The 27,910-nt window shown below is 57.8% G+C and overlaps 1 protein-coding gene across 2 annotated transcripts in view; it reads left to right on the top strand.

Annotated features, from left to right (window-relative positions):
• Positions 1-27,109, top strand: part of TOM1 (target of myb1 membrane trafficking protein) — a 46,088-nt gene extending 18,979 nt beyond the window's left edge. The window contains exons 2-15 of one of the 2 annotated variants that reach the window (XM_082421020.1): positions 3,989-4,073; positions 7,115-7,193; positions 8,146-8,295; positions 8,640-8,774; positions 8,887-9,036; positions 11,366-11,482; positions 14,123-14,256; positions 15,911-15,944; positions 16,350-16,443; positions 17,182-17,302; positions 21,189-21,264; positions 25,073-25,132; positions 26,081-26,120; positions 26,200-27,109. In XM_082421020.1, coding sequence (XP_082277146.1) covers positions 3,989-4,073; positions 7,115-7,193; positions 8,146-8,295; positions 8,640-8,774; positions 8,887-9,036; positions 11,366-11,482; positions 14,123-14,256; positions 15,911-15,944; positions 16,350-16,443; positions 17,182-17,302; positions 21,189-21,264; positions 25,073-25,132; positions 26,081-26,120; positions 26,200-26,354 — 1,430 coding nt within the window. In that variant the 3' untranslated portion in view covers positions 26,355-27,109. The remainder of the gene's footprint in view (positions 1-3,988; positions 4,074-7,114; positions 7,194-8,145; positions 8,296-8,639; positions 8,775-8,886; positions 9,037-11,365; positions 11,483-14,122; positions 14,257-15,910; positions 15,945-16,349; positions 16,444-17,181; positions 17,303-21,188; positions 21,265-25,072; positions 25,133-26,080; positions 26,121-26,199) is intronic. The other variant, XM_082421019.1, reaches the window with a different exon arrangement.
• Positions 27,110-27,910: the final 801 nt, after the last annotated feature.

Below are 27,910 nucleotides of genomic sequence, written 5' to 3'. Positions count from 1 at the left end.
GGTTGCTTGTAGTAATCTCTCATGATCCTTTGTATTTCTGCAGTGTCAGTTGTTACTTCTCCTTTTTCATTTCTAATTCTATTGATCTGAGTCTTCTCCCTTTTTTTCTTGATGAGTCTGGCTAATGGTTTATCAATTTTGTTTATCTTCTCAAAGAACCGGCTTTTAGCTTTATTGATCTTTGCTATTGTTTCCTTCATTTCTTTTTCATTTATTTCTGCTCTGATCTTTATGATTTCTTTCCTTCTGCTAACTTTGGGGGTTTTTTGTTCTTCTTTCTCTAATTGCTTTAGGTGTAAGGTTAGGTTGTTTATTTGAGTTGTTTCTTGTTTCTTGAGGTAGAATTGTAGTGCTGTAAACATCCCTCTTAGAACTGATTTTGCTGCATCCCATAGGTTTTGGGTCGTCATGTTTTCATTGCCATTTGTTTCTAGGTATTTTTTGATTTCCTCTTTGATTTCTTCAGTGATCTATTGGTTATTTAGTAGCATATTGTTTAGCCTCCATGTGTTTGTATTTTTTACAGTTTTTTTTCCTGTAATTGATATCTAGTCTCATAGCGTTGTGGTCAGAAAAGGTACTTGATACGATTTCAATTTTTTAAATTTACCAAGGCTTGATTTGTGACCCAAGGTATGATCTATCCTGGAGAATGTTCCATGAGCACTTGAGAAGAAAGTGTATTCTGTTGTTTTTGCATGGAAAGTCCTATAAATATCAGTTAAGTCCATCTTGTTTAATGTATCATTTAAAGCTTGTGTTTCCTTATTTATTTTCATTTTGGATGATCTGTCCATTGGTGAAAGTGGGGTGTTAAAGTCCCCTACTATGATTGTGTTACTGTCAATTTCCCCTTTTATGGCTGTTAGCATTTGCCTTATGTATGGAGGTGCTCCTGTGTTGGGTGCATGAATATTTACAATTGTTATATCTTCTTGGATTGATCCCTTGATCATTATGTAGTGTCCTTCTTTGTCTCTTGTAATAGTCTTTGTTTTAAAGTCTATTTTGTCTGATATGAGTATTGCTATTCCAACTTTCTTTTGATTGGAATATCTTTTTCCATCCCCTCACTTCCAGTCTTCAGGTGTCCCTAGGTCTGAAGTGGGTCTCTTGTAGACAGCATATGTACAGGTCTTGTTTTTGTATCCATTCAGCCAGTCTGTGTGTTTTGGTTGGCTCATTTAATCCATTTACATTTAAGGTAATTATCGATATGTATGTTCCTATTACCATTTTCTTAATTGTTTTGGGTTTGTTTTTGTAGGTCTTTTCCTTCTCTTGTGTTTCCTGCCTAGAGAAGTTCCTTTAGCATTTGTTGTAGAGCTGGTTTGGTGGTGCTGAATTCTCTTAGCTTTTGCTTGTCTGTAAAGGTTTTAATTTCTCTGTTGAATCTGAATGAGATCCATGCTGGGTAGAGTAATCTTGGTTGTAGGTTTTTCCCTTTCATCACTTTAAGGGTGTCCTGACCCTCCCTTCTGGCTTGCAGAGTTTCTGCTGAAAGGTCAGCTGTTAACCTTATGGGGATTCCTTTGTATGTTATTTGTTATTTTTCCCTTGCTGCTTTTAATATTTTTTCTTTGTATTTAATTTTTGATAGTTTGATTAATATGTGTCTCAGCATGTTTCTCTTTGGGTTTATCCTGTGTGGTACTCTCTGTGCTTCCTGGACTTGATTGACCATTTCCTTTCCCAAGTTAGGGAAGTTTTCGACTATAATCTCTTCAAATATTTTCTCAGGCCCTTTCTTTTTCTCTTCTTCTTCTGGGACCCCTATAATTTGAATGTTGGTGCATTTCATGTTTGTCCCAGAGGTCTCTGAGACTGTACTCAATTCTTTTCATTCTTTTTTCTTTATTCTGCTTGCTGGCAGTTATTTCCACTATTTTACCTTCCAGCTCACTTATCTGTTCTTCTGTCTCAGTTATTCTGTTATTGATTCCTTCTAGAGTATTTTTAATTTCAGTAATTGTGTTGTTCATCACTGTTTGTTTGCTCTTTAGTTCTTCTAGATCCTTGTTAAATGTTTCTTGTATTTTCTCTGTTCTGTTTCCGAGATTTTGGATCATCTTATTACTATCATTACTGTGAATTCTTTTTCAGGTAGGTTGCATATTTCATCTTCATTTATTTGGTCTTGTAGGTTTTTACCTTGCTCCTTCGTCTGTAAAAATTTTTTTGGCGTTTCATTTTTTTTGTTTTTTGATAGGTGGTGCTATATTCCTGTCTTACTGGTTGTTTGGCCTGAGACGTCCAGCACTGGAGTTTGCAGGCAGTTAGATAGAGCCGGGTCTTGGTGCTGAGATGAGGACCTCCGGGAGGCCTCACTCCAGTAGATATTCCCTGGGGTCTGAGGTTCTCTGTTAGTCCAGTGGTTTGGACTCGGAGCTCCCACCACAGGAGCTCAGGCCCAACCTCCGGCCCGGGAACCAAGATCCCGCAAGCCGGTCACTGGGGGTTCCTCCCGTCCCCTTAGGTGTCTGTGGTCCCCCACCAGTGCCTGGTAAGTGCCCTAGTTGTGAGGAGACACGGATTCTGTGTCCTCCTAGTACGCCATCTTGTGTCCAGTTGGAACTCGTTTTAAAGTCAGGTCTGCATGAGGATGGAATCTAGAAGATGGAGAGGGCAGGAAAAGTGGGTGATGTGAACGCAAGGACAGCACTTCGGTTTTTGTTTTTTGGTTTTTTTTGGCTGTGTTGGGTCTTTGTTGCTGTGCGCGGGCTTTCTCTAGTTGCAGCAAGCAGGGGCTACTCTTCGTTGCAGTGCACGGGCTTCTCATTGCGATGGCTTCTCTTGCTGCAAAGCAACAAGGCACCAGGGCTTCAGGAGTTGTGGCTTGCGGGCTGTGGAGCGCAGGCTCAGTAGTTGTGGCACACAGGCTTAGTTGCTCCGCAGCATGTGAGATCTTCCCGGACCAGGGCTCGAACTCGTGTCCCCTGCATTGACAGACGGATTCTTAACCACTGCACCACCAGGGAAGCCCCAGCACTTCAATTTTAAAGAACGTTTTTGAAAGTCCTATAGTATGTTCTGTTCCCGTGTTCACTGTTCACCCACCTCCTCTCACACTAGAGCACACGAAAGGCGGCCGGGTCCCAGCACTGAGCAGATCTTACAGCAAAGGGCCACTGACTGTGACCTCGACAGGCCTGGAGAATCTCGTAGTGACTCCTGGCCTGGAGACCTCACCCCAACAGCCAGATAGACAGGATGGTTGCACAGCATTGTGAATGTACTAAATGCCACTGAACTGTTCACTTTGAAATGGTTAATTTTATGTTGTGTGACTTTCACCTCAATTGAAAAAAAAAAAAAAAAAGACCCACCGCCCACTGAGTACCTGTTTTGCACCAAGTACCATGCTTATGCCTGGTTTGCATCATCAGACACCCCAGGGCGCTTCTACCCATCTACAGACAAGCTAGCTTGTAGAGGAAGACCACGGCCAGGCCTCCTGTTGGTAACAGAGTCGGGATTTAAAACCTCATGGCCTTGGCTTTGGAGGTAAAGAATATCTCTGGGAGATTTGAGAGGAAACTGGGGGCCTCCAGGAAGAGGGAGCTGGGGGCAGGGGAGGTCTGTAGATTTATTCTCCATTCGATGCCTCTTTGGAGCTTTTTACATTTTGAACCATGTGAATGGTTTCCAAGTCAAAAGATAATAAAAGGGTCAAGAGGGAACATTTATTTACAAATCTAAAACAAAACCCTGTCTCTATATTGTCATGTCAAAAACAAGCACTCTGAGGCCAGGCCCCCTGAATCCCTGTCCCGCTCACCCAGCTGGTAGACTCAGCCATGGCTTCCGCCCCAGCCTCGCATGGCTACTATAAGAATTAAGTGACGAAATGGGGCAATGAAGGTGACACCGTCTACATGGTGCCTGGCCCATCTCGGGTGCCCAGAAAGCATCCATTGTCCTCCCCACTCCCGCTGAGTTTGTCTGGGAACCCCACACACCTGTGTGACCTGTGGTTTCTTGTCCTCAGAGAAAGCTACAGATGGCTCCCTGCAGAGCGAGAACTGGGCACTCAACATGGAGATCTGCGACATCATCAATGAGACCGAGGAAGGGTGAGGACCCCCGGGGAGAGGCGGGACGCCGGCGGGGCGGCCACAACAGCGCGTCTTAAACGTTTCGGAACCACCATCTAGTCTGACTGTCTCATCAGATGGATGAGGAGCCCAGAGATATCGGGTGTGCGGCCCACCCAGCAGCAGCAGTGCAGTCGACTGGCCCTTCCTAGGACGTCACCTGGACGGCATCTTCCTAGGACAAGGCCAGCTGGCAGCTCTTAGAATTAGGAGGAAGCCCCAAGCCCCATCTGCATGCCATGGGCTAGACTGTGCAGCAGGGACTCCTAGCTTCCCCAGTGGGCAAGAACAGACTTTCGTTCCCTTAAGGTCTGAGACCAGCAGGGAGGGTTGTGGTCACAGGGAGGGGAGTAAACGCGCAGTGGAACCGAGAGGCTGGTCGCAGTTAGCCCTGGCCGAGCATTTCTGGTGCTCGGGTCCCGGCACCCTGCTTGGGGTCGGGCAGCCCCACCAAAGACGTGGTGTGGGGCCAGCACCGTGGTCCTGGCTCCTGGGCTCTGACCGGCATCCCTGACCAGCGGTGTGACCTTGGGCAAATCACTTTACCTCTCTGGGTCTTCGTCTCAGAGACAGAGCTCTTCGATCCTTCCAGCAATCTGCCCAAGGCCCTGAGGGGAGCAGAGAGGGGATGGATGCAGGGTCACTGTCCTTCTCAGGAGAAACCAGGGAAGGGTTGGGAGGGGTGTGATGACCACAGCCAGCAGGAGGCGCCAGGTGAGGCCTCCGTTCCAGAAAAGCAGGCTCAGAAGTCGGAGCAGGATCTCAGTTCTCTCCCCATTTTTCACTGGGACGGTCCATTCGACCTACGAGGGGTCCTCTCACCACGTGGTGCTTTGCGTGTGGAGGGAGCAGACAGGGAGCCCCCAGCTCCGAGCCTGAGGAGGCTGTGGGAGTCTGCAGCACACGGTCAAGGCCGATTAGGACTGCACGGGGGCTGCCAGAACCTTCCAGCTCCCCAGCCGTGTGCCATGGGCTTGCCGAGGCACTGGGAGGGGACACGCCCTCCTGCGTCTGGACTCATAAGTGTCGGGGATGAGAGTGGTGGGCAGGCGGCAGGGCCACCAAGAGAGAAGAGTGAGGCAGAAAACCTCACGGAGCCTCGTCTTGAATGTCGGGGCTGAAAGTCAGTGCGGTGTTCTAGGAGAAGCAAGTCCCCATCTCCCTTGTAAACGTCGGCAGAACTGGGGTCAGACTTGTTCAGGTGCTATTGATTTGAGCACCTCCTGGGTTCCAGGCTCTGCACGAGGCCCCGGGGACCCAGCAGTGAGCAAGGCAGACGTGACCCTTGACCTCACGGAGCTTGTCATCTAAGCTTTGGTCTCCTGTCCACTCCCGCCTTGGGTTCTGTGTGGCCTCGTGCCACCCACTTTGTGCTGTGCTCCTGGCAGAGTACTAGACCCACGGTAGGCCCACAGTAGTGGCACACAGGCCAGAAACAAGGAGTGGAAACAAGTCCCTTTAGAGAGCTGACGTGGCCACAGGGGAGTGGCCAAGCCAGGAGCAGAAGCCAGCTTCCCCTGAGATGGAGCCCGGAGGGCGAGGAGCTGCCCCAGGGCATTGGGTTGAAAAGCACCCTCACACTTCAGGGACAGGGTCCCACCCCGTCCGGGGCCGTGGCCCTTCACCCCTCGTGTCGTCTCCGTCACAGCCACCCCCGTGCAGGTCTCTTCCAGAAAGCCTTGCCTGCCGCCTTCAGTCCTGTCGGGGGGCCCATGTCATGTCAGGGTTCCCGACTCTGTCGAATTGCCCTTGATGGATTTGGCACTGACAGTCTGACAGATGCCCAGCAGACAGCACGACAGGCCCTCCCCGGCCTAAGAAGCGTTGCTTGAGCTCCTGTGGCGCGCTGGGCTCTGGGGAGGCAAAGTGTCAGAGGAGGACGCCACTCCTGGCCTCTAGGGAGCTTCCTCTCTAGCCGGGCAGTCCTGGGGTCAGTGCACCCAGGAGATGGAGGGCTGGGAAAGCGCCATGGGCGAGGTGGATTTTAGCTGGGCTTCTACCCGGTAGATGTGGAAGTTGGGGGCGGCCACGAAGACTTCTAGGCCAGGGCAGTCCGGGCAACGTGGGTTTCCCATGTACAGGGCTGAGCGGCAAGGGTGCAGGCGGCAGGCCTGGGGGCGGCAGTGGAGTTACCGATGGGGCGGGGAGAGCAGGCTGCCGCCGGCCATGACCACGCAGCCTCCCCAGCCCCTCCCTCCACCTTCCCCCAACGCTCGCGGCCTCCTTTCATGTCCTCCCCACCTGGGCCCTGGTCCAGGCTCCTGCCTCCACCGAACCGAGTCCCCTGCTCCCCGCTGCTGGCTGCATCCCATCCTTCACGCTCAGCTGTGGCGCCACCTCCTGGGAGAAGACTTCCCTGACCTCCGGCACCCACCCACCCGCCCACACTCACACACTCACACTCGCTCTTACCTCGGGACCTGCTTGCTTCCCTCCCTTAGGTGGGTCTCCCTGGAACATGTGATCCTTGAGGCAGGGCCGAGGGGTCTTATTCACCAGTGCGTCCCAGCACCCAGCCTGGTGTGGGCACATCTGGTGCCTGATAAGGCCTGGGTGGAAACAGGGGTGAGTAGAGGAGCTGGCCAGGATGGGGCACAAGAGCTCTGTGCCTGCAGCTTGTTGGTGCTTGACCTTCACCTATGCATATAAAGCCCCAGGAGCACGGTGGCATGCGGATTCCCTGAGAGCTTGGTTCAGGGGGTCTAGGGTCGGGTCTGGGGTTCCGCATGTTTAACAAGCGCTCACACCTCCCGACTAAGGGATTCTAGTGCAGGGTGTCCAGAGACTGCGCACTGAGAATCCCCGCCAAGCAGTCGTCATCTACGGAGGATTTTGGTGGGACAGGAAGATTCTGATGTGATTAGAACCTGGGCACACAAAACAGGGCAAGACCAAGGGAGACGGGCAAATAAGAGCCGTTCCCGTCTTCCAGTGCCTCCTGATCTTAGGCACGCAGCCGCCTCTGTTGGACAAGGAGGTTCCATGCCTCAGCCCATCCTTCCTCTTGTCCTTCTGCCCAGTCCCAAAGATGCCTTCCGAGCAATGAAGAAGAGAATCGTGGGGAATAAGAACTTCCACGAGGTGATGTTGGCTCTCACGGTGAGTGCCCCATCCCTCCATCCACGGTGGGACCACAGTCCCCTGGGAGCCCAGCAGGACTCCCAGCCACCCTGGGGCTTCTCTTTCAAGGGCTGTGGGCAAAGCACTGTCCTGTCTACACGGCTGGCCAACGAGGAGTGGCAAGAGAGGCTATTTGGAAAAGTTCTCTCTAACCTACTGGTGCAGAGAGCAGACACACTGAGGCCCACATCCCTCAAGGGCCCGTCATGGGACGCGTGGGCAGAGGACCTGCCGGTGACACAGAAGCTCAGTGCACCCAGGCCTCTGGGGGGCGATACCCAAGTTGGGTTCCAATTGGCACTTGGCCCAATTGGCCCTGAGAAACGAACATAAAGCAAACGCCAGAGGCTGAGGACAGTCCTTGCTCACAGCAGGGCGGGACAGGCGTGAGCGGGCAGCCTGGCAGTCAGGGTGGGCTCGGCTGGGGAGTGGGGACGGGAGCGCTCTGTCTCCGCCTCCCCCGTGCAGCACTTACATCTGGATCCACCTGCTCAACTGAAGATCAGAGGCAGCTCCTGCCCGGGAGTAGAGAGACAGGAGCGGGGGCAGGAGTGGGGAGGGAGGTTGGGCGCCTTTCTCCCAGGCCGCGAAGTCACCATTTGATTGAAAGTTCTCTGGTTTACACCTGGAGAGCCACCTCCCCTCTAGACTGTGTTCAGCTCAGAGACGGCCTCAGGACAGGGTTCTGTGGGCACCAGAGCCACTCAGCCAGGGGCCTCCAGCCAGCACTCGGCCCTCTGTCCCGCTCCCCACCCCAGCCAGCCAGCTGCCAGATCTGGTGTCATCCCCGCTCCTCCGTGTTCTGGGTCTCACTTCAGGAAGCCGCATCCTCTGCTGGGCCTCCCCACTGGCACGTGGGTGGGGTGTGAGGGTGGGGTCCGGGCGCTCCCGCTCCTCTGCTGGGTGCTCACGGGCACCGCACGGCCTCCAGGTCTTGGAAACCTGCGTCAAGAACTGCGGGCACCGCTTCCACGTGCTGGTGGCCAGCCAGGACTTCGTGGAGGGTGTGCTGGTGAGGACCATCCTGCCCAAGAACAACCCGCCCACCATCGTGCACGACAAGGTGCTCACCCTCATCCAGGTGAGCGCGGGCGGCGGGGGTAGGCCGGGAGGAAGGTGCCCCTGCCAGTGCTACTCCCCCCACCAGTGCTACTCCCCCCGCCGGTGCTACTCCCCCCGGCAGTGCTACTCTCTTGTCTGCTCTCTTGGGCCTGTCTTGCTCCTCTGCTGACGGGACCTCTGAGCCGGGGGTCGGGGGGAGCCTTGTTGGCTGAGGGCCTTGCTGAGGAGCGGGCTGTCCAGGTGATGCCGCCAAAGGACCAGCAAGTCCAGGAGGGAATTTCTGCTCCCTGGGGGCCGGCAGGCAGGCTCGCAGGGGAGCAGGTGAGCAGTGGTTACCGGCCATGTCCCCTTGTCCCCTCTCAGTCCTGGGCTGACGCGTTCCGCAGCTCGCCCGACTTGACAGGTGTGGTCGCTGTCTACGAGGACCTGCGGAGGAAGGGCCTGGAGTTCCCCATGACCGACCTGGACATGCTGTCCCCCATCCACACGCCCCAGAGGGTGAGGAGCAGTGGGCAGGGGCGGCGGGAGTCATCCCCAGAGGGGGTTCTGCGGCTGCTTCCTGGTGGCCCCTGACCTGCCAGCCTCACTGATTCAGCTTGTTGCCTTGTAGACCGTGTTCAACTCAGAGACACCGTCAGGACAGAATTCTTCTGTGGGCACTGATGCCAGTCATCAAGGAGACTCCGGCCAGCACACCACCCCGCTGCCCACCTTGGCCTTACTCCCCAGCGACACACCCATAATGCCAACCGCTGAGCAGGTAAAGAAGCCTGGGCCTAGCCACACAGGTCAGGATGTAGGCCTGCCCCTCCCCACAAGACAGGGCGGGCCCCTGTCAGTGTGGAAATTACTCTGCCCAGTCCTCAGGGCAGGCCCACAGGGCGTGTGTCATCCTTCCTGTTGGGAGATGAGGCTCAGAGAGATCAGTTCACTTGCCCAGAGCCACACAGTTCAGCAGAGACAAGAGCTGGGGTTCAAGCGCAATTCTGACCCCAGGCAGGCTCTGTCCTGCACCTGGGCCCTTCTCCAAACTGTGCCCTCCGTGGAGCCCTGCGGGCAGCTCCAGGGAGAGGAAGCACCCAGCAGGCAGCCCTTTGGCCTCAGCAGCTCCACTTCCTTGCTGGGGTTTGCTCAGGGTCTCACGTAAGATTTCATTTGGACAGAGGTTCTTGCTAAAAACGGTTCTAAAACATCTGTATAGAAAAAAATTTAAACCCTTGCCTTGCACCATGATGCTTCCCACCAAGCCCCAAGAAGAAGGTTTGAGGCATAGTGTAAGATCCTGGAGGCTGGGCCTGAGCCTCGTTTTCTGGGGCCCCATGAGTAGCTTTGCAGGACTGCCTTCCTCAGACCAGGCCGCCTGTCCCTCAGCCCCTCCCTCCTGCCAGTGAGGCCAGCGCCCTGCGCATTGGCCTCGAGCAGTTTGTGGCAGCCTTAGCTGCTGCCCTACGAGGGACTTCCACAGCCATGACTGGCATTCCTGGGTGCGTGGTCATTTTAGTTGTGCATGGCGGAGTTGCTCGAGGCCTGCGCACTGGGGGTGCACACTTTTGAGGTGTTTTACAAACTTCTATGGTATCGTTTGGTCTTAACAAACAAATAAGCTTACCAACAGCCTTTCATACTCAAACCTATTTAAAGAGAAACCTCTGTACTTATAGCAAGTTATGAAATCAACCCCCAGAGTTATAAATAACACTACTAGAAAAGTTTTCCTAACAGGCCCAATAATTAAAAGTGCATAAAAGTGGTAAAATCACCCTGTGATCCAAAACTGATGTAACCTGGTTATAATTTTAACCAATTTGCCTGAAGTCTGGCACCTGTGTGGATTAAGACTCTGATTATGTCCAGTGGAAGAAGGTTCTTGCTAAACAAGACCGAGTAGTCTGTTTAATTTCAGAGTCCCCTTCTGTCTCCTGGGACACGTTAAGGCTTTCAGGCAACACTGATGTAACTCCCAGACTCCTTGTAATTAGGTCCCATCTGACCCGGACACGCTGGGTTTGTGGTCAGTTGTTTTTCCCTTGCTTCTGCCAGGAGCGTTCGTTAAACAGGCCAAATGTACCAAACGTTTTACGGGTCTGGAAGCTGCTGGCAAACTGTAGTGGGCCTGTGTCTGCACTCCCACTTCTTCATCTGTAAGGGTTGGGCAGTGATACCTTCCTCACGAGACTATGGTCAAGGTTAAGTAGCAACATACGTTAAGTGCTTGGGCCTTAGAGGTGATCAGAATGGTAGCTGCCCTCACAGGCAGGCGCCGTGAATTTATATGGTGACACTGATTCTGAAATCACCTGGTTCAGCCAACTGAGAATGCACCAGCATTTCCCAAAATGTAGGCTGCTAAATCCTAGACCCGTGAGGTAGCCCATGATCAAAGGGTTCGTCAACCAGATCAGGTTTGGGAACGTCCACACTGGTCCCTTCCTGGACATTCACAGTGTCCATGTTGTCCATGAGGACAGGAAATGCCCTGCAGAGCCCGCCGCACGAGACGCCGCAGCAGGGGCCTTTCACCACCTCACCTGAGTGCAGAGACTGTGCGACTCGGTTTACAGCTGTTCCCCAAGCCAAGACTGGGACCCCTGATCGTTGAAAACCTGCTCACGTCCCTGTCACGAGTGCTCAGTCTGAACTTCATACTCAGGGTGGGGGGCGGCACTGGGTCTCATCCTTGGAAGAGTCTGGGGCCCCAAAGCGGACCAGGAGCAAGACAGAACCGGTCCTCCTAGGAGGGAGGCCTCCCTCCTCTCCCCTCAGGGGAGCCCCCCTCCAGGGCCTTGTTAGGCGCCAAGCACCCAGGAGATGCCAGAGCCCTCCAGCCACACTCCGGGCCGCCTCCGCCCTCAGCTTCTTTCTCCCTGGTCTGTCCCTGCACCGGGTGCCCTGTAACAGTTGCTAACATCTCTGTAAGGGGGTCAGCGGGGGTGAGGGCAAGCCTAACATGGGCCTCTTGGCGCAGGGCTGTGGCCCCGGAGCCTAGAGAGGGTGCCGGCAGGCCGGGCTGGTAGTGCCAGGCTGTGTGCCAGGAGTGGCAGAGGCTCCAGACCCCGGCCTCTCTCAGCGGGGCCGACCGTGTGTTCCAGATTGCGAAGCTGCGCAGTGAGCTGGAGATGGTGAGTGGGAACGTGAGGGTGATGTCGGAGATGCTGACGGAGCTCGTGCCCACGCAGGCGGAGCCGGCAGACCTGGAGCTGCTACAGGTGAGAGCAGCCGCCCCGGCCCAGCCTCCCTGCCCCGCCACCGCCACGGCGGTTCCCGTGGGGGACTCTGAGCTCCTTGGTCACGATGGGAGATGATAAAGCTGGGGACTCCGGGCTCCATCAGATTGGAACTCGGGGCTCTACCACTTGGTGGTTTGAACGAAATAGCCCCTCTTGTCTCAGTTTCCTCATCAGTAAGTTTGCTTCTGTGGTACAAGTTTGACATGAGTATTAAGTAAGGCTTTGCACGTGAAACACCCTCCCTGTGCCTGGTTCCAAATAGCTCCCCGTCAGTGGTCTTGAGGAAAAGCTGGAAGGTGAGGAGGTGTCCACCTTTCAGAATATGAAACTTAGCAGGCAGGCCGGAGCTGGGATCTGCAGGCTGGGGCTCCCGTATGTCACGTGATATCCCCAGGGTGCCACCCCCAGCTGGGGCCCCACTCGAGTGAGGGGGTTGTGTGTGGGGAAAGGCACCCTCCCCACAGAGGTCAGTTCCAGACACGCCAAGAAAGCTAGGGACCCCCGAGGCCCAGGAGTCACCTGAACCTGTGAGGGGACAGAGGGCTTGGTATGATTGTCTCTTTTGTGTCATTCCTGCTGGGCCTCACACTCCTGGAGGGCGAGGCTGGGTTGTACTCATCTCTCTGTCCCTGGGCCCGACCAAGCTGACACAGTGTTCTTGCTCCGGGGTCCTTACGTTATGGTAGGAGCAGGGGGCAGGGTGGAGGGGAGTGAAGTCGGAGTCTCACACTTGAGTAAACACACGAATATGAAGAATAAATGACAGGGCTTCCCTGGTGGTGCAGTGGATAGGAGTCTGCCTGCCAATGAAGGGGACACGGGTTCAATCCCTGGTCCAGAAAGATCCCACATGCCGCGGAGCAGCTAGGCCCGTGCGCCACAACTACTGAGCCTGTGCTCTAGAGCCCAAGTGCCACAACTACTGAAGCCCGCGTGCTTAGAGCCCGTGCTCTGCAACAAGAGAAGCCCCCGCTCGCCGCAACTAGAGAAAGCCCTCATGCAGCAACGAAGACCCAACACAGCCAAAAATAAACAAAAAAAAAATTTTTTTTTTTTTTAAAAAGAATAAATGACAGAAGCTTGAGTGAGTTGGGAAGCGGCAGGATTGCTGTAGCGCAGTTAATTTTGGGTGTCCCAAACCAAGGCCTTGCGGGTATGAGCGATTTTGGGGACTCAGAAGGCTGGCTGGCAGGCAGGGGTGACACAGGGACAGCTGATGTGCACTGAGCATGTCCCGTGTGCCAGGGTCTGATGTGGACACGTGATATATATACATTCACTCACTTAACCCTCACCCTCCCCCCCATGAGGTAGGTACTCTTGTTATCCTCACATCCCAGGTCAGCAAACTGAGGCAAAGAGAGGTCATGGGACGCCCCCAGGGTCACAGGGCTGGTCAGCAGCAGAGCTGGGGTATGAACCCAGGACCCTGGCTCCACCAGCCATTCTTCTGCTCTTGAGAGGGGCAGGAAGGGAAGTAAGGACAAAGCTGCAGTGTGCTTGGTCATGGGGGGAGGAGAGGGGAGGCCCGCAGGATGTTGGAAGTCCCCTGGGCCTGCCCTGCCCCACGCTCAGGCAAGAGAGGAAATCCCAGGAGAGGGTCTGACCCGGGCGGGGGGTGGGGGGGAGGCGGGGGCAGCAGGGTCTGAAAAGAACCAAAATCAGTGGTCTTCATGATGCCAGGAGAAAAGTGCTGGCGCGTGGCCACAGTCAGCAGTGCCCGACCATCTGTTGGGACCTCAGGACCGTGACCCGGGCCCCCGTCCACCTGATGTCAGGCACCTGAGGACGGAAATACTCAGCCCTACAAATAAAAAGCCTGTAAATGCTTCGGTTTCTAATTTTTTTTCTTTTTCCCAAACAAGTTTAAATATATAACACTAACTGATTAAAAGTCAGTTGGCGACGTGGTGACAAAATGCAATGTGGGAACACAGAAAAAAAGGACATTAGTGGAAAAACTGGTAAAACCTGAATAAAGTCTGTAGTTAGTTAACAGCATTGTACCCACATTAATGTCAATAGTTTTGACAAATGCCAAACTCAGGAGAGGCTGGGTGAAGAGTTTACAAGAACCCCTGTGCTGTCTTATCTTGGCAACTTTTCTGTAAATTTAAAATTATTCCAAAATAAAAAGCATTAAAAAAGAAATTAGTAAAATAAATAAATAAATAAATAAAATTTTAAAAAAAGAAATTAGTGAGAGTAATGAGGCAGACATTCAGAGTCGGGATAATAGTTGGATCATCCAGTTTATTTTTTATGCTTTGGTCACAAAAAACCTCAGTGCACCCAGAGAAGTGGCAGGTGTACCGCCAGCCACCTCGCAGTCTTGATTTTTCCCCGAAGCAGAGGTGCGGGCAGGAGCTTAATCCTGAGGTCCGCACAGGCAGGTTAAACCCACAGCACGGCCCCCGTGTTGGTCGTCTCCTGTGTGCTAAACACTTAGAAATGAGACGCCAGTGCTCATCCGTAGAACCCCGAAAGCTCTTCTGTGCAACCTCAAGTCCAGTCTGGAAACCTCTCCACCTCCAAGGTGCGCCCAGGGCCAGGCGTCCGGTAGAGACGGCCTCGCTCCGGGTCAAGCAGCTGTGATTGTCTCACTTCCTCCCCCGGCAGGAGCTCAACCGGACGTGCCGGGCCATGCAGCAGCGGGTCCTGGAGCTCATCCCCCGCGTCGCCAGTGAACAGCTGACCGAGGAGCTGCTCACCATCAACGACGACCTCAACAACGTCTTCCTGCGCCACGAACGGTAGCCCCACTCGCCGCCCCGCCTCGGGCCAGCCGCCCCACCTTCTCCCCTCCCTTCGCCCCTGTTCGCACCCTCTGACTTCTCACCTCCCTCTCAAACACCGGGTCAGCCGCCCAGCACGCGTGCCCTCAGCCATCTTCATCCAGCATAGGCAGGAGCGCCCGCCCTCCACCCAACACCTCCTTTCCTGCCGCCTGCGCCCCTGCATCCAGGATCACAGCTTAAGCTTTCTAACTTAAGCAGAAAAAGAAGTCATTAGGAGAACAGCCTTTATTGAATGGATAGCTTTCAGAATCCAAAGAAGAATAAAAGGCCTCCCAGTGGGGCAGGAAGGACAGATGCCAAGGCAGTTCAGGGGCCTCTGGGGCAGAAACTCCTGGACCACGACCCCAGGGTGTCATCATGAATACATGGGCTCCAAACGCTTGCCCACCTTGTACCATTCTGTCCAAGAGTCAGCTCCCCAAGAGGAACGCTGATTAGCTCAGCATCCTTGTGGACGCAGGTGTGGGAGGGGACAGGCCCCCTTGACCACAGTCCCGCCGGGATCACAGGAAAGGGGGGGAGCAGCTCCCCAGAGGAGCACTTAGGTGCTGTTACAAAGGCAGGGAGAGGTGCTGGGCCTGCAGAAACGATGTCTCCCACGCTTCCTCTGAATCTGTAAAACGAAGCTCATGATTCCGTGTAGGTAAATGAGGGCCCATGCGGTTATGCCTGTAAAGCACTCGGTGGTCAGGCTGTCTGGCACAGGGTACCAGTTATGCCAGCCGCCTCCAGCCCCTGGTTCATTTCATGTTTTTATCTATCAGCAAACACTTGCTGAGTGATTCTGAATCAGGTGAGGGTGCGGGGCCGTGGCAGGCCATGGCTGCCCGGCCTCTCCTGCTCGCTGACCTGGTGGGACTAAGAGCCCCCGCCATTTGCCGTGTGGGCCGTGAGGTGGCCCAAGGGCCCGATCTAGGGGTGACTGGGACCCCACTGACACTTGTTGATCAGACCTTACATTTGTTTGGTGGTTCACTTGATCCTCACACCTGGGAGGCAGGTTCCACTGTCACCCGCTTATTAATAGACAGGAGACTGAAGTTCAGAAGTGAGGTGATTTACCCAAGGTCACACAGTGAGGGACAGGGCCAGGTCAGGAACAGATCTCAGACCGAAGTCCTCAGTCTACCCACCAGCCCCTTGACCTGTCTAGGGCGGTTTTAAGTGGCTCCATAAAGCAGTGTAAGAGGTGTGTCTTCCTTACACCGCTTTAGAGACACACACACACACGCATACACGCACACACGCAAATGTATGTTACTGAACAAGTTCCAAAAAACAGTACTTACCTTTGCTGTGTGCACGCACCCCCGTTTCCTTTTCTGCTTTAGTCTATGCCTGTTGCTTATTTAATGCTAATGGTGACTAAGGTGACCAGATAATTGATAATCTAACTGGGACACTTGCAAGTGAAAAACGGGCCCTGCTAATACTTCCCTGGGGCAGCAGGCATAAACTGGATCGGTCCAGGGTAAACCAGGCCATGTCATCACCCTGTTGGTGACCCACACTGCTGGTTTTGAGACCCGCAGTGGGAGGAGCTCCGGCCTGGCTGTGCTAAGGGGCCGCCCAGTCCTTCTCCTTGACTCAGGTCTTTTCTGTCTCGCAGGTTTGAACGCTTCCGAACAGGCCAGAACGCCAAGGTAAGAGGCTGCTTCTCCGTGTTAATGGGAAGAAGGAGGGCTGGGCTCACTTCCCTCCCCGGGTATCCTGGTTGGGATGTGCCTTCTTAGCCAGAATCCCCAAGAGGGCCCCTTCTAAGTTCTTATGTCATTGTGCCATTAGGGTAAATAACATTCTGCCACCAGCTGATGCCCCGGGGTCTTCCGGACCTCCCAGGCCTCCAGCTGAGCTAGATAGGCCAAGGGGAGGAAGAAAGACTCCCTGACTCCCAATCACTGCTGCAGGAACGGGGTGTGGGGACGGGGTGGGTATTGCTGGTGACACATCCTCAGGCAAAGAATGAAGGCGCCAGTGCTTGAGGGCAGAAGGGAATGAGGCTGCAGGTCAGGTTGGGAGGATGATGGTGGCCTCTCCCCTGCCCCCAGGCCCCAAGCGAGGCCGAGGCGGCCGCTGACCTGATCGACATGGGCCCTGACCCTGCAGCCACCAGCAGCCTCTCGTCCCAGCTGGCGGGAATGAGTAAGTGCAGCGTGCGGGTTTCTCGGCTGAGGGTACCTTACATACTGCGGGCACCCCTGCAGCTCTGGGGGTGCCGTCCCGTTACACAGTTGCAGCTGGAGCGCCAACAGCAGAATCTTGGCCCAGACCTCTCCTCGCCAGGGTCCAGTGCTGAATCTTCCTGCAAGGCTGAGCGTCCGGGACAAAACACAGGGGACCCTCCCTTGCAGTCCCACAACTCCTGAGCCCCCTCAGATCTCAGAAATCCCACTGTTGTGTGATTTCCCATCAACACCGTGAATTCTCCCTGGCCTGAATCATCTGGTGAACCTGGGCACGTCACTTGGACATCCTGGGCCCTTTTCCTCCTCTGTAACAGGGGCAGGAATGGGCCCTGCTCACAGGTCATCGTGAGGCCTGGATAAGCTTCTGCACAGAGCGGGCTTAGACCAGAGCCAGGCCCAGAGTGCACTCCTGGTACGCGTTAGCCATCGCCACCGTCGTCGCTGTGATTAGTGTTACTGGCCGCCTGCTTCATGCCAAGCCCTTGGAAGTAATTGACAGAGAGGAAGTGACTTGCCCCTGGTCCCTCAGCCAGCAGGTGGCCTGCCCAGTCCGTACGCCCCCCGACCCCGCCGCCACTCCAGGCCACGCTGCTTCTCCAGAACCGACCTGGGCCTGGCAGGGAGCAGCTCAGCCACGGCTCAGTGTCCAAGGACAGCCGGGCAGACCCTTCACGTGGCCTTTCTGTCCCCACAGACCTGGGCTCCAGCAGCGTGAGGGCTGGCCTGCAGTCTCTGGAGGCCTCTGGCCGCCTGGAAGATGAGTTTGACATGTTTGCGCTGACGCGGGGCAGCTCGCTGGCTGACCAACGCAAAGAGTGAGTGGCCGGGCCCCGCCCTGGGCCCCTGCAGTTTGGGTCACCCCCTATCAGGGGAGGGCCTCTCTCCAGGTCCCTGAGCCCAGTTTGTTGGTGGGCACACCAGCCCCTGCCTGCACGCCCTCAGGATAGCAGAGTTCCTTCCCCCGAGCCAGTCCTGCGAGGCCCGGGGAACCCTGTGCCCTACAGGCAGGGATGGATGGGGGGAGGGATGCCCGTAGGTTGATGACCAGCTAGGTGCCAGGATCTTACATGATCTGCTCAGATGAGGAAACCAAGACACTGAGGGGCTGGGTCATTTGCCCCAGGTCAGGCAGCTAACGTTTGGAGGCACTAGGTTGGGAACCCAGGGCCGTCTGGTTCCAAAACACAGTGTCTCCAGCCCAACCCAGCTCTCCACTGCACCGTAGGCTGTGTACCAAGCCCTCGGGGGCTGGTCCAGTCATTTCTGCTGTTCCGTAAGCAGCCAGAGAAGTCCTATTACCCCACCCAAGTCTGCCTGCTCTGCACTGGAGCTGGGCTTCTGTCCTTCCCTGGGACTGTCCATCTCCATCAGGGAGATGCTTTCAGCAGCCGCGGCACGCGGCCGAGTGTCCACCGGGGCCAGCTTCCCAGGACGGGCTCCATACAGGCTGGAAGTAGTTTGCTTGGGGTTGTTGTCAGCCCTTTGCTTATAACCCCGGGGCAACCAGGATGTACAGCCAAGGAAAGCTCTGGATTAAGGGACCTTCCCAGCGGACTCCCCAGCTCCCTAGTGGTCATTCTGGTGTCTTGGGGAACTGTTGATGGGCCTCCAGAGGGCCCAGGGATCCCCTCTCCACCCTGGCCAATCCAGGTGGAACCGGACAGGCTGCTCGCAGCCCTGCCCGCTGGCCTAACCAGCCCTGCGCTGTGAGCCGCACCTCTAGTCTGGGGCAGAGCCTATACTCCCGAGCCCAGGTGCTCCAGGACCGGTGGCTCACGGTCGCCTTGGAGGTAGGGGCACAGTGAGGCTGCTGTGTGGCTGCAGGCTGATGAGTCTGGTGGGACTTGCAGCCTGGAGGGCAGCCTACCTGAGAGCCCCAGCCTGGCTGAGGTTTGCTGCTGCACCGTCACTCCTCTGGGGAGCGGGGTCCGGAAGAACAGAGAAAAGCGCACCCCGAGCTTGCCCTCTGGGGCCCGCAGCCTCACGGGGGGAGTGACATGCGTGCGGACCACTGCTGTGCAGTGCCAGGTGCCGTCCTGGAGGGGTGTACCCAGCACTGTGGACTCGGAGGAGGGCACTCAGGACTGGACCATGCAGTGGGGAGGTCAAGGCGGCCACTTCAGGCCATGGAACCGTACGTGCAAGGGGTCAGAGACAGGGGAGCACGTGAGACGCCGGGGCCAGGGAAGACGTACTGCAAGGGCAGCACGAACCGTCTCAGGTCATGGGTCCTCCTGCAGGCCCTCCCTGGGGCGGGGTTTCCACCCCAGCAGAAAGCGCCCTGCGGGATGGGAGTGTGCCCGAGCCTCCTCTTTGCTTTGCCAGCCTGCCTGGCCGTCCCTCTCTGGTGCATCAGCTGGGTCTTCTAGCCCTGGTCACCTGGCTGGCCTTTGGGCTCCCCACCTTGCCCTGTACCCTGGGGCTCTTGAACCCTGCAAGACCTCTTCTGCCCACCGAGTGTCTGGCCCATGCCTCCCTCTGGCCTGTGCCGACCACAGCTGGCCCAATCACGGCCTCACCAGCTGACCAGGCTGTCCACTCGGGATGCCAAGCAGAGCCGTGGGGACATCCGGGGAGCAGAGTTAGGGCCGCCTCAGCCAGGGTTGGCCGGACGCAAGGGTGCTCTCTGCTTGTTTTAATACATTTATCTGTTTATTTTTATGTTTGGCTGCGTTGGGTCTTTGTTGCTGCGTGCAGGCTAAGTGGCGAGTGAGGCCTACTCTTCGTTGCAGTGCCCAGGCTTCTCATTGGGTGACTTCTCTTGTTGTAGAGCACAGGCTCTAGGCGCGTGGGCTTCAGTAGTTGTGGCACGCAGGCTCAGTAGTTGTGGCTCGCAGGCTTAGTCGCTCCGCGGCATGTGGGATCTTCCCGGACCAGGGCTCGAACCCGTGTCCCCTGCATTGGCAGGCAGATTCTTAACCGCTGCGCCACCAGGGAAGCCCAAGCGTACTCTCTTCCTCAACGTCTTCCACGCTCACTTGCTCCCCAGTGCCGCTGTGTCTTCTTCAAGCACTGACAAGTGTCACCCCAAGTGGCCCCGGGTCCAGCCCCTGCCCCCCCAGCCTCACCGGGACCACCTGAGGGGTAGCCCTCCTCCCTCCTGCGCCGGGCACAGGGCCGGCAGTCCCGTGTGCGTCGTGTGGGCCCCACTGCTGCAGGCATGGCCCCCAGGGATGGCCAGGCTTTGGCCTTGGGGGCTGTATGAGAGCAGGAGAGAGACGGAAAAGCCGAGGTGGTGGGGAGTAATTAGGAAGGAACACATGGTTCTTTTGAATGAAGGGCATCGTCGTTTTCTGTACATTCATGGGGCTGGACATGCCTCATCCCTGCCTTTCCCCCCAGCACACCCGCTGCATCTTAGGTGCACGGCCACTTCCACCCCAGAGTGAGCGGGCCTCCCCGGGTCAGGATGCGCTGCTCAGGCTTTGGCATCTCCTCCTCCTCGCCAGCCCTTGTTGCCCCAATTAGCCAGGGGTGCTAAGCTGCCCTCCAGAAGGGCTGGCGCCCCACCCGCCGCCCGGCCTTCGGCTTGGCCGCAGCCCACTTGCATGGGCGCCGGTCGTGGGGGCGGTGAGCTCGCTGACGAGCGCACTCTCCTGGCTGCCTCCGGGTCCTGTGGGAGGAGCGGACGGCCGCTCTTCAGAGAGGCTGCCTCAGAATTGGGGGCTTTTACTCGAGAGGCCTGTTTAAGTGCCAGTCTACCCAGTCCCCAGGAGGGCAGCTTGGCGTTACGGGAGTCCCATGTGCTATGGTCGCGGCTCCTGAAGCCTCGAGCTGGACCAGCCCTGGCTCCAGCAGAGGGTGAGATGCTCCCCAACCCGCCCCACCTGGAAGAAGAGCCCTCATCTCTATCCGCAGCGGCTTTCCCGTTGAGGCTGGAATTCCGCGCCCTCGTCTGTGCCTCAGTGACTGACCCGGCCTCACCTCCTCTCCGCCAGCAGCTCAGGGCGAGGGTACCTGCTCTTTCCCAGTGCCAGGGCTGAGTCCCCAAAGCCTCCCCTGGACGTCCCCTCTGTAGCAGTCAGAGAGACACCCAGCCCCCTCGTTAGCACAGGTTTTCCTCCCACTCCTGGTTCATTCTCTCGCTCCCCCTGGAACCTCACCTCAGACGCCGCAGACACCTCCTTCCCCGTCCTCCTCTGCCCGGAAGCTGTGGTGTCAGCTCTGATTTCCTCCCAGTACCCGCCGACCGGCATCCCCCAGAGGACATTCAGAATCCTCCTCACCCGCAGTCTGCACGTTTGTTTTCAGCTGCAGAATGGGATTCCCCCATTCACATGCAGCCTTGCACAGAACCGTGATTTCTGAAATTATGGAATGGGAGCAGCTCGGAAAAGGGTCTAGATACAAATTCTCTATGACTGTGGGGTCAGTGACACTATTTCTCATCCAGATCTGGTCACAGGAGGTCGGTGGTCTTGGTCTTTGGCCCCCAACACCTTCCCTCCCCTCTCCAGTCTTGCTCTGCCTGTCATGCGGGTCACACGTCTGATCCCGGTTCCCAAAGGCAGGAAATGAGACCCTTCCTACCATCCTCAGGCAGGCCTGCAGAGTTGGCGCCCTTCCTGGGGTCTGAGCCGCCCCTGCCCAGGCACGTCCCAAGTCCACACGGGTTGTGAGTCCAGCTCATCCCCACTCAGCCGCCTCTGTCCTCTCGTCAGCTGGCATGCCTGGTAAGGCAAGGTGACCTCTGTGTTTCAGGGTAAAATACGAAGCCCCTCAAGCAACAGATGGCCTGGCTGGAGCCCTGGATGCCCGGCAGCAGAGCACCGGAGCGGTAAGCAGAGGGGCCCTGCCGCCACCCTGGGGCCTGTCCAGAAGGAGGGCCAGGGGATGCTTGCCCAGCGGTGCCCACGGTGGTTGATAATAGGCAGCGTGAGAGGGCAGATGGGAGCTGAGTCAGTATTCGGCCTCACTGCCCCTCCAGAGACCTGTTATCTGCAGGAGCGTGGACAGAGGGGGACGGCAGAACAGACCCTAAGACCACAGGGAGGCATCCAAGGGCGCCATTTTTGTTCCATTTAACTTCTAGACTCTGTGGGGTGACAGCCACATGCCCACACTGCGCAGCCTCTGTGGGCGACCCCTCCCCCTCGCAAGAGCTCCAAGTACAGTTCTCGCACCTTTGCATTTGTTTCTGGATGCCTTTAGGGCAGAGAGAATTTCTGTCCCAGTAAGTGGGCCGAGTAGCTCCTTGGGAGGTGGTTAGAAAGTGCAGGACCTGGGAGCTGGAGATGCAGGGGCAGTGAACAGCGTGGCAGAGGAGAGGGTTGGTGACAGCATAGGGCTTCAGAGGCCGAGGTGGGGACTGGGTGCTCGGAGCCCGAGAGGCAACTGGGAGGACTGGGTTTATGCCACGTGAGGTGGGGGCCCTGAGCAGTCCTGAGCAGAGGGGAACGTTTATCTGGCTTCCATTTTAGAAGGACCCAGCCTGGAAGCTGGGAGAGCGGTCAGGAGGCCGTGGAAGCTGCCCAGTCTTTTGGAGTCGGGCCGCGGGGCAGGGGGTGCAGGAGGGATCCCCAGCGACTCCCCACGGGCGTCCCCAGCATCCCAGGAGTCATTCCCAAGTCAGACAGGGCAAGACCTGGAACACTGTGGAGGTGGGACCAGCGAGGACTCAGATGCCTCCTGTGTGCGTTGTGGACCTGCTGCCACGCAGAGCGCGTTCACGCCCCGGTCTCAGAGCCTCCCACCATTTTTCTTTGTAAGCAGTCATTTATTGAGCCTGTGCCCTGTGCTGAGGACTCGGCGTCCCCAGCTTACTGAGTGAGTCATCACACAAACCCTTAAGGTGTCCCCTTTTACAGATGAGAAAATTACAGAGGGGGGTTAAGTGAGACCACAGATGTCACATCCTTAGCACAGTGCCTGGCACGCAGTGAAGCTTTTAACCTTACATCACTGCAGTGTGGTTATTCCCACTCAGGAGGACACCACGGCTTAGAATTGAGGTCATTTGCCCATGATCTCACAGCTGTTGGTCTGTCCAACTTGGAAGCCAGTGCTGGTAACGAGAGCCCCAGATGGCCTGCGGAGCTCTAAAGAGCAGAGGTGTTCCCCTGCTGCTCGCCATTCCTTTCCCATGGGCCATCATTCTGGCTCCAGGACTCCATATGAATCAAGACACTCGGGAAGCCCTTCCCTCCCACGCCACCTGACCTCCCATGGGCGGAGGCTGGCCGAAGAGCCCAGCTGTGCTGACCGCTGCAGCCCAGGACGGGTGTCACTTGCCCAGGGGCACACAGCACCTCAAGGGCACAAGGAGCACTAGATGCAGGTCTCCTGACTGCTGCCCCACCTGGCAGGTGCTGCCCCACCCGGCAGGTGGCCACGGGGCAGAAACACACACACTCCACTGCCTGCAGAAAAGCAGACGCTGGTTAAGTTCTGCTCGTTCATCTCTGATGACTTGAGAGATTTAAGTGACTTCCACCAAATCAGGGTATGACTTCCTTAAAACCAGGTCATAAACATCTGCTCCGAGGTGCTTACGTCTGGCTGGGGGGTAAGGCTTTCTCCCTCTCGGTTGTCAGCACGTGATCCCAGGCAGCAATGTACAGAATGGAATCAAGTGCCAACTCTGGGGGCAGCCAGTGGCTGCCCCCCGGGGTTAATGAGTCCTGGGAGGTGGGGATGCTGGACGGCATGTGACAGGCCCCGGGCTGGGTCTGTCCAGGCGGGAAAGGCAGTCACGGGGTGATGGGCTGGGAGCCAGGACCCTAGGCTTCCTCCATCGTCGGTCTGCTCTGGGGCCCTAGGGATCCCCTCTTTGCCCGTCAGTAAACACGAGGGGACCGGGTAGAGCAATGCTGCTAACCCCGGGTGCCCATCAGAATCGCCTGAGAACCAGTGGGGGCCAATGGCTGCCTGCTCCACCATCCCAGGATTGCTCAGCTCCCCACCCCCAGGGGCCCTTGGGGTGAAAAGTAGGGGGAAGCTTTGCCCTGCCCGTCCAGGACTCCGGGGTCCCCACAGGGAGACGCCCTCTGCTGCTTCCTGTGCCCTTTTACCGCCCGCCAGCCCAGCACAAGCATGGGCACGCACACGCGCACAGAGGCTCCTGAGGCGGTAGCAGGCCCCTGCTGGAGGAGGCCCCCAGCGCGCCAGTGGCCCTGGCCCTGGCCTTCCCGCCACCCTCAGCGTGACCCTCTCTCACCCAGATGGGAGGCGGCGGTGAGAAGAGCCTCAGTGACTGGATGGTGAGACCAGACACGGAGAGGAGGGGCCGGGCACACTCGCAGGGGGCCCACCCAGGCGGTACTGGCCGTCAGAACCAGAAGAGAGCAGGATGGGCAGCCGAGGGCCTGCCGGGGCCCACCCAGCACAGTCCCGCCCCCTCTGCTCTCGCTTCCACGGCCCCTCGGTGCTGCCTTGGAAGCAAGGCCCGGGCAGCCCCTGTGGCAGCTGGGAGGCGACCGGGGCTCTCCTGGGTTTGGGCCGAGTGCCTGCAGAGGGGGCTGAGGTGGGCAGCCCAGAGAATTCGCTGCCGCTGCTGCTGGGAAGTCAGCTCCCGCCTCTTCTCTGGGGGCTCCTGCTGCCCCCTGGGGCCCTCAGTGCTGAGGACGGGGCTTGGGGACTGACGTGGCTTTGGTTGGAGAGAGACTCGCTCTCCCTCTGTTTCCCGAAGTAGCTAAGTGGTAACGGCATTTCCCGAGCACCTCCGCTGTGCCGGGCGCTGTGCTGAGCTCTTTCGCTCCCTCATCTCGTTTGATCCTCACAGCGATCTGGACCTGGACGGTAGGTGCTGTCATCCTCTCTCACGATGAGCGAAGTGAGGGTCAGAGGGGCTGAGTAACCTGCGCCGAGTCGCAGGGGTCCAGCCAGCCTCTGGTCTCTCTGATCCCAGAGTCTGCGCCCCCTAACCTCCAGCTGGATTCTCCCACTGTAGACGCATTTCGCGTGGGAAGCCCCCAGGCCCCAGCCCTGCCCCAGTCCGGCCCTCAGCCCCCGGCCCCTGTGCAGGAGCCTGTGTGGTGGAGCCACAGTGCCATGTCCCCGTGCATAGCCGCAGCCCCTCGGGATCCACCGGCCTGGCCTCGTCTGGTCGTGTCGGCCCCTCCCTCTGTCCCGGCCCACCTCTGCCCCCTTCCACCACAAACGCGGAGTCTGCGGAGGTGTCGGGGGACAGCCTGCAGTCGTGCCCCCTGCCCCAGCCTTGCTGGCTGGCCGCTCCCTGGGCTGTGCATATTCTCGTGTCAGATGCCCCTGAACACCCGTGCTTGGTCCCGGCCCTGGGCCTGCGCACCCAGCCCGCACCCTTGGCCTGTGGGAGCCAGGGGTCCATTCTCTCCTCGTGGCCCTGCTCCAGCTGTCAGGAGCCCTTCCCCATCCCCTGCTCAGCCTGCTGGCCCCGCCTCCCCCTTGCCCACAGCCTGGCACAGCGGGCAGAACTCCGGGTCCCAGGCAGCTGGGCAGGAGCCATCCTGGAGGGACTGCCGGGGACGGGGGTGCAGGGCAGGTCCGACTGGCCCCATCGCATGAGTGAGGAGGCTCAGGGGTAGGCAACTGCCCCAGGCCGCAGCCGGTGGACCCCAGACCGGCGAGGTGCATTGCCCTCCTGCCTCACCCCCTGCCCTTCCCTCCAGATCCCCGTCACCCAGGCCTGCCTCATGGAGGACATCGAGCAGTGGCTGTCCACGGACGTGGTAAGTCCGGCCCCCTCCTCGCCCACCTGACCCGGGGCTCCCGTTGTCTCAGGAGGAGGGGGCGGGGGGCGGGGTCAGGACGAGCAGCTGTTGAGGAGAGAGCTGGCGGGGTTAGTGTCCCCTCCCCTGCCGCTGCCCCCGGTTCTTCCCTGTAGAGGAGGGCCCGGCCCCGCACCCCTCGCAGGCTCTGGGGCCTCCCCTTCCCCGAGCCTGCTGCCGATCGAGGTCCCACTGTGGGCAGGACAGGTGGGCCGAGGGCAGCGGGGACCATGGGAGCACTGAGCTTGGCAGCCCCTCGTGCAGGTCGGGAGGCTGACAGACAGCTGCGAGGGGTGCCACGCCCGCGGTGGGGGGCGGCAGTCTCCAGAGCCCCACTGCCCCCTGTGAGCGGCAGGGCAGTCAGCCCGGGCCCCCCTCCGGGCTCCTCCCCCAGCATCTGCCACCCCACCCCCCATTCTTGGCGCCAAGGACCAAGTGCCTGGGCACTTCCAGGCTCAGAGGCCGCCTTCTGCAAGTGGCCAAGACCATGTTTCTGCCCAAGGTCGGGAGAAGGTCCATCCGTTTCATCTGGTGGGTGAAGGCTTATCCGCTCCCCAGCCCCGAGCGTGAGCACGCGTGGCCTCAGGCTTGGGTGTCAGCCTTTCCACCATGGGGCGCATCTGCCCATCCCTCTAGACACTGGAAGGAAGGAACTAGCGATTGTCAGGGGCCCACCGGGCACCCTACCCTGCGCCTGGCCCTCTGCGAGTAGTTCTCTGTTACAGCTTCCCGACAACCCTGTGAGTGTCACCAAGCAGAAAACCGAGGCTCAGAGAAGTCCAGTGGCTCGGGCCAAGGCCTGTGGCTCAGGAAGGGGTGGAGCCGAGGTCTGGACCTCTCTGGGTCAGCAGCCTGAGCCCCAGCCCACTCCGCAGTGCCCGCAGCTAACCTCACCTTCTGCTTTCTCAGGGGAACCATGTGGAGGAGCCCAAGGGCGTCACCAGTGAAGGTAGTAGACCTTGACCCTGCCCACCCCTCCCCAGCTCCAGCCTCCGACCCCACCCGCAGCCTCCCTCTCGTTCCTCCAGAATTTGACAAGTTCCTGGAAGAACGAGCCAAAGTGGCCGACCGTTTGCCCAGCCTCTCCAGCCCCTCAGCCGAGGGGCCCCCGGGTCCCCCGCCTGGCAGTGCCCCTCGGAAGAAGACCCAGGAGAAAGATGACGACGTGCTGTTTGCCTTATGAGTGTGGGGTCTGGCACCCTGCAGCCCGAGCCCCCGCTGCTCCCACACCCTGCGGCGGGGACCTGTCTCTCCTTCAGTGTTAAGGCTGCTTTGGGGGTGGCTTGTTGCGTATGCCCTTCTCTCCCCCTTGAGGTTGGGGCCGTGCTGCCTGGGGGTGTGGGGGGCAGCCGGATGAATTGGGGGAACAGGTCAGTTGCACTTCGGGACCCTGGACACCCCTGCCTCCCCTCCCACCCCAACTGACCACTACGACTTTGCTGAGAACCCGGAGGCCCCGGAACAGACAAGGCCGGCTGCTTGGTTGCCCCAGCGTGAGTCCCCTTGCCCCTCCCTGGACCCATGCCCAGAGAAGCCCTCTTCCGAGCCCACACTGACAGTCGAGGCCTGGCCGTGGCCTGGAGACAACAGAAGTTTCTGTCGCAGCCTCAGGTCCATTCCCCAGGCCCTGCCTTGGAGCCCTAAGGCTTTGGCCAGCTGTTGAGGGCAGGGCGTGTGGCCCTCTGCTGAGCGCACACTGTCCAGATATGAAGCTGCACATGGCTGGGGGAGACCTCACCAGGCCCAGGCCGCCAGGGGAGGCTTCCAGGGATGCCTGGGGCACCTGTGGCCCCCACGACCTCCACTTCCTTGCCCTCCATCCTTCCTCTGTTCCTCCCAAGCAGGGCTCCACCAGGCACTGGGCCCCCGCACCTGTTGGTTGATCCTCTTGTACCGGGAGAGGTGCCTTTTGTACCCTCAATTAAAGGTAGAAAAGCATCCTGCTAGCAGTGTTCAGTCTCCAGGAGGAGGTGACTTCTTGGCCTCACCAGAGGCAGGGACTCCTGTGGGCTGGGCTGGGGGCCGCCCATGAGACGGGCATCTGCAGACAAGGCAGGTGCAGCAGCAGGACTGGGCACGCAGCCGCGGGTCACACCAGCTCTGGCTGCAGCCACGAGTTGCCTGCCAAGCGGCCCCATTGCTCTCCCAGGTGACGCGCCTGCATCCTCAGCACCTCAAACTGCCGTCCCCGCTCAGGCCAGCTCCTGCCCAGCAGCAGTAGCAGTGTGATCACAGAGACGGAGCAGGTGTGGGTCTGGTGGGGCAGTGAGCCTGCAGGGAGGACACGGCCACCCCGTCTGAGGCCTAGGTGCCAGGTGCTGTACCAGGCTATACGTGGGCTCGTGGAATCGTCTCGACAACCCTGGGCGGAGCAGAGTTGCATCTTGTTTTACAGACTCAGTGGGTCATGTGAGCCGCCCCAGGTGCAGCTGTTTATTAGGTGCCGGGCACTTCCTCACGCATCAGTGCGTCCCCATTTTTCAGATGACAACACTGAGGCTCTGTGGATGCCTGGGCACACAGCTCAGGCGCGGGTGTCAGTTCTTATCTCCGTGGCAGTTCAGGCGCCCCAGGTCTCGGGGTACCACCTTTTCTGGTCTGGGATCTTCACACCAGGCTCCCCGGGAGTCACTGCTTGAGGCACATTGGTGCCCCCTGGCCCAGCACTCGGTGGTGGGAGGGAAGGGGGCTGAAACAGTTGGTCTGCCTGAAAGGTCAGCCCATGAAGGAGAGCAGAAG

The sequence above is a fragment of the Balaenoptera physalus genome (assembly GCF_965194825.1).
Source record: "Balaenoptera physalus genome assembly, chromosome: 13".
Lineage (NCBI taxonomy): Eukaryota > Metazoa > Chordata > Mammalia > Artiodactyla > Balaenopteridae > Balaenoptera > Balaenoptera physalus.
The sequence above is the reverse complement of the archived record's forward strand: the minus strand, read 5'-3'. Positions and strand labels throughout refer to the sequence as shown.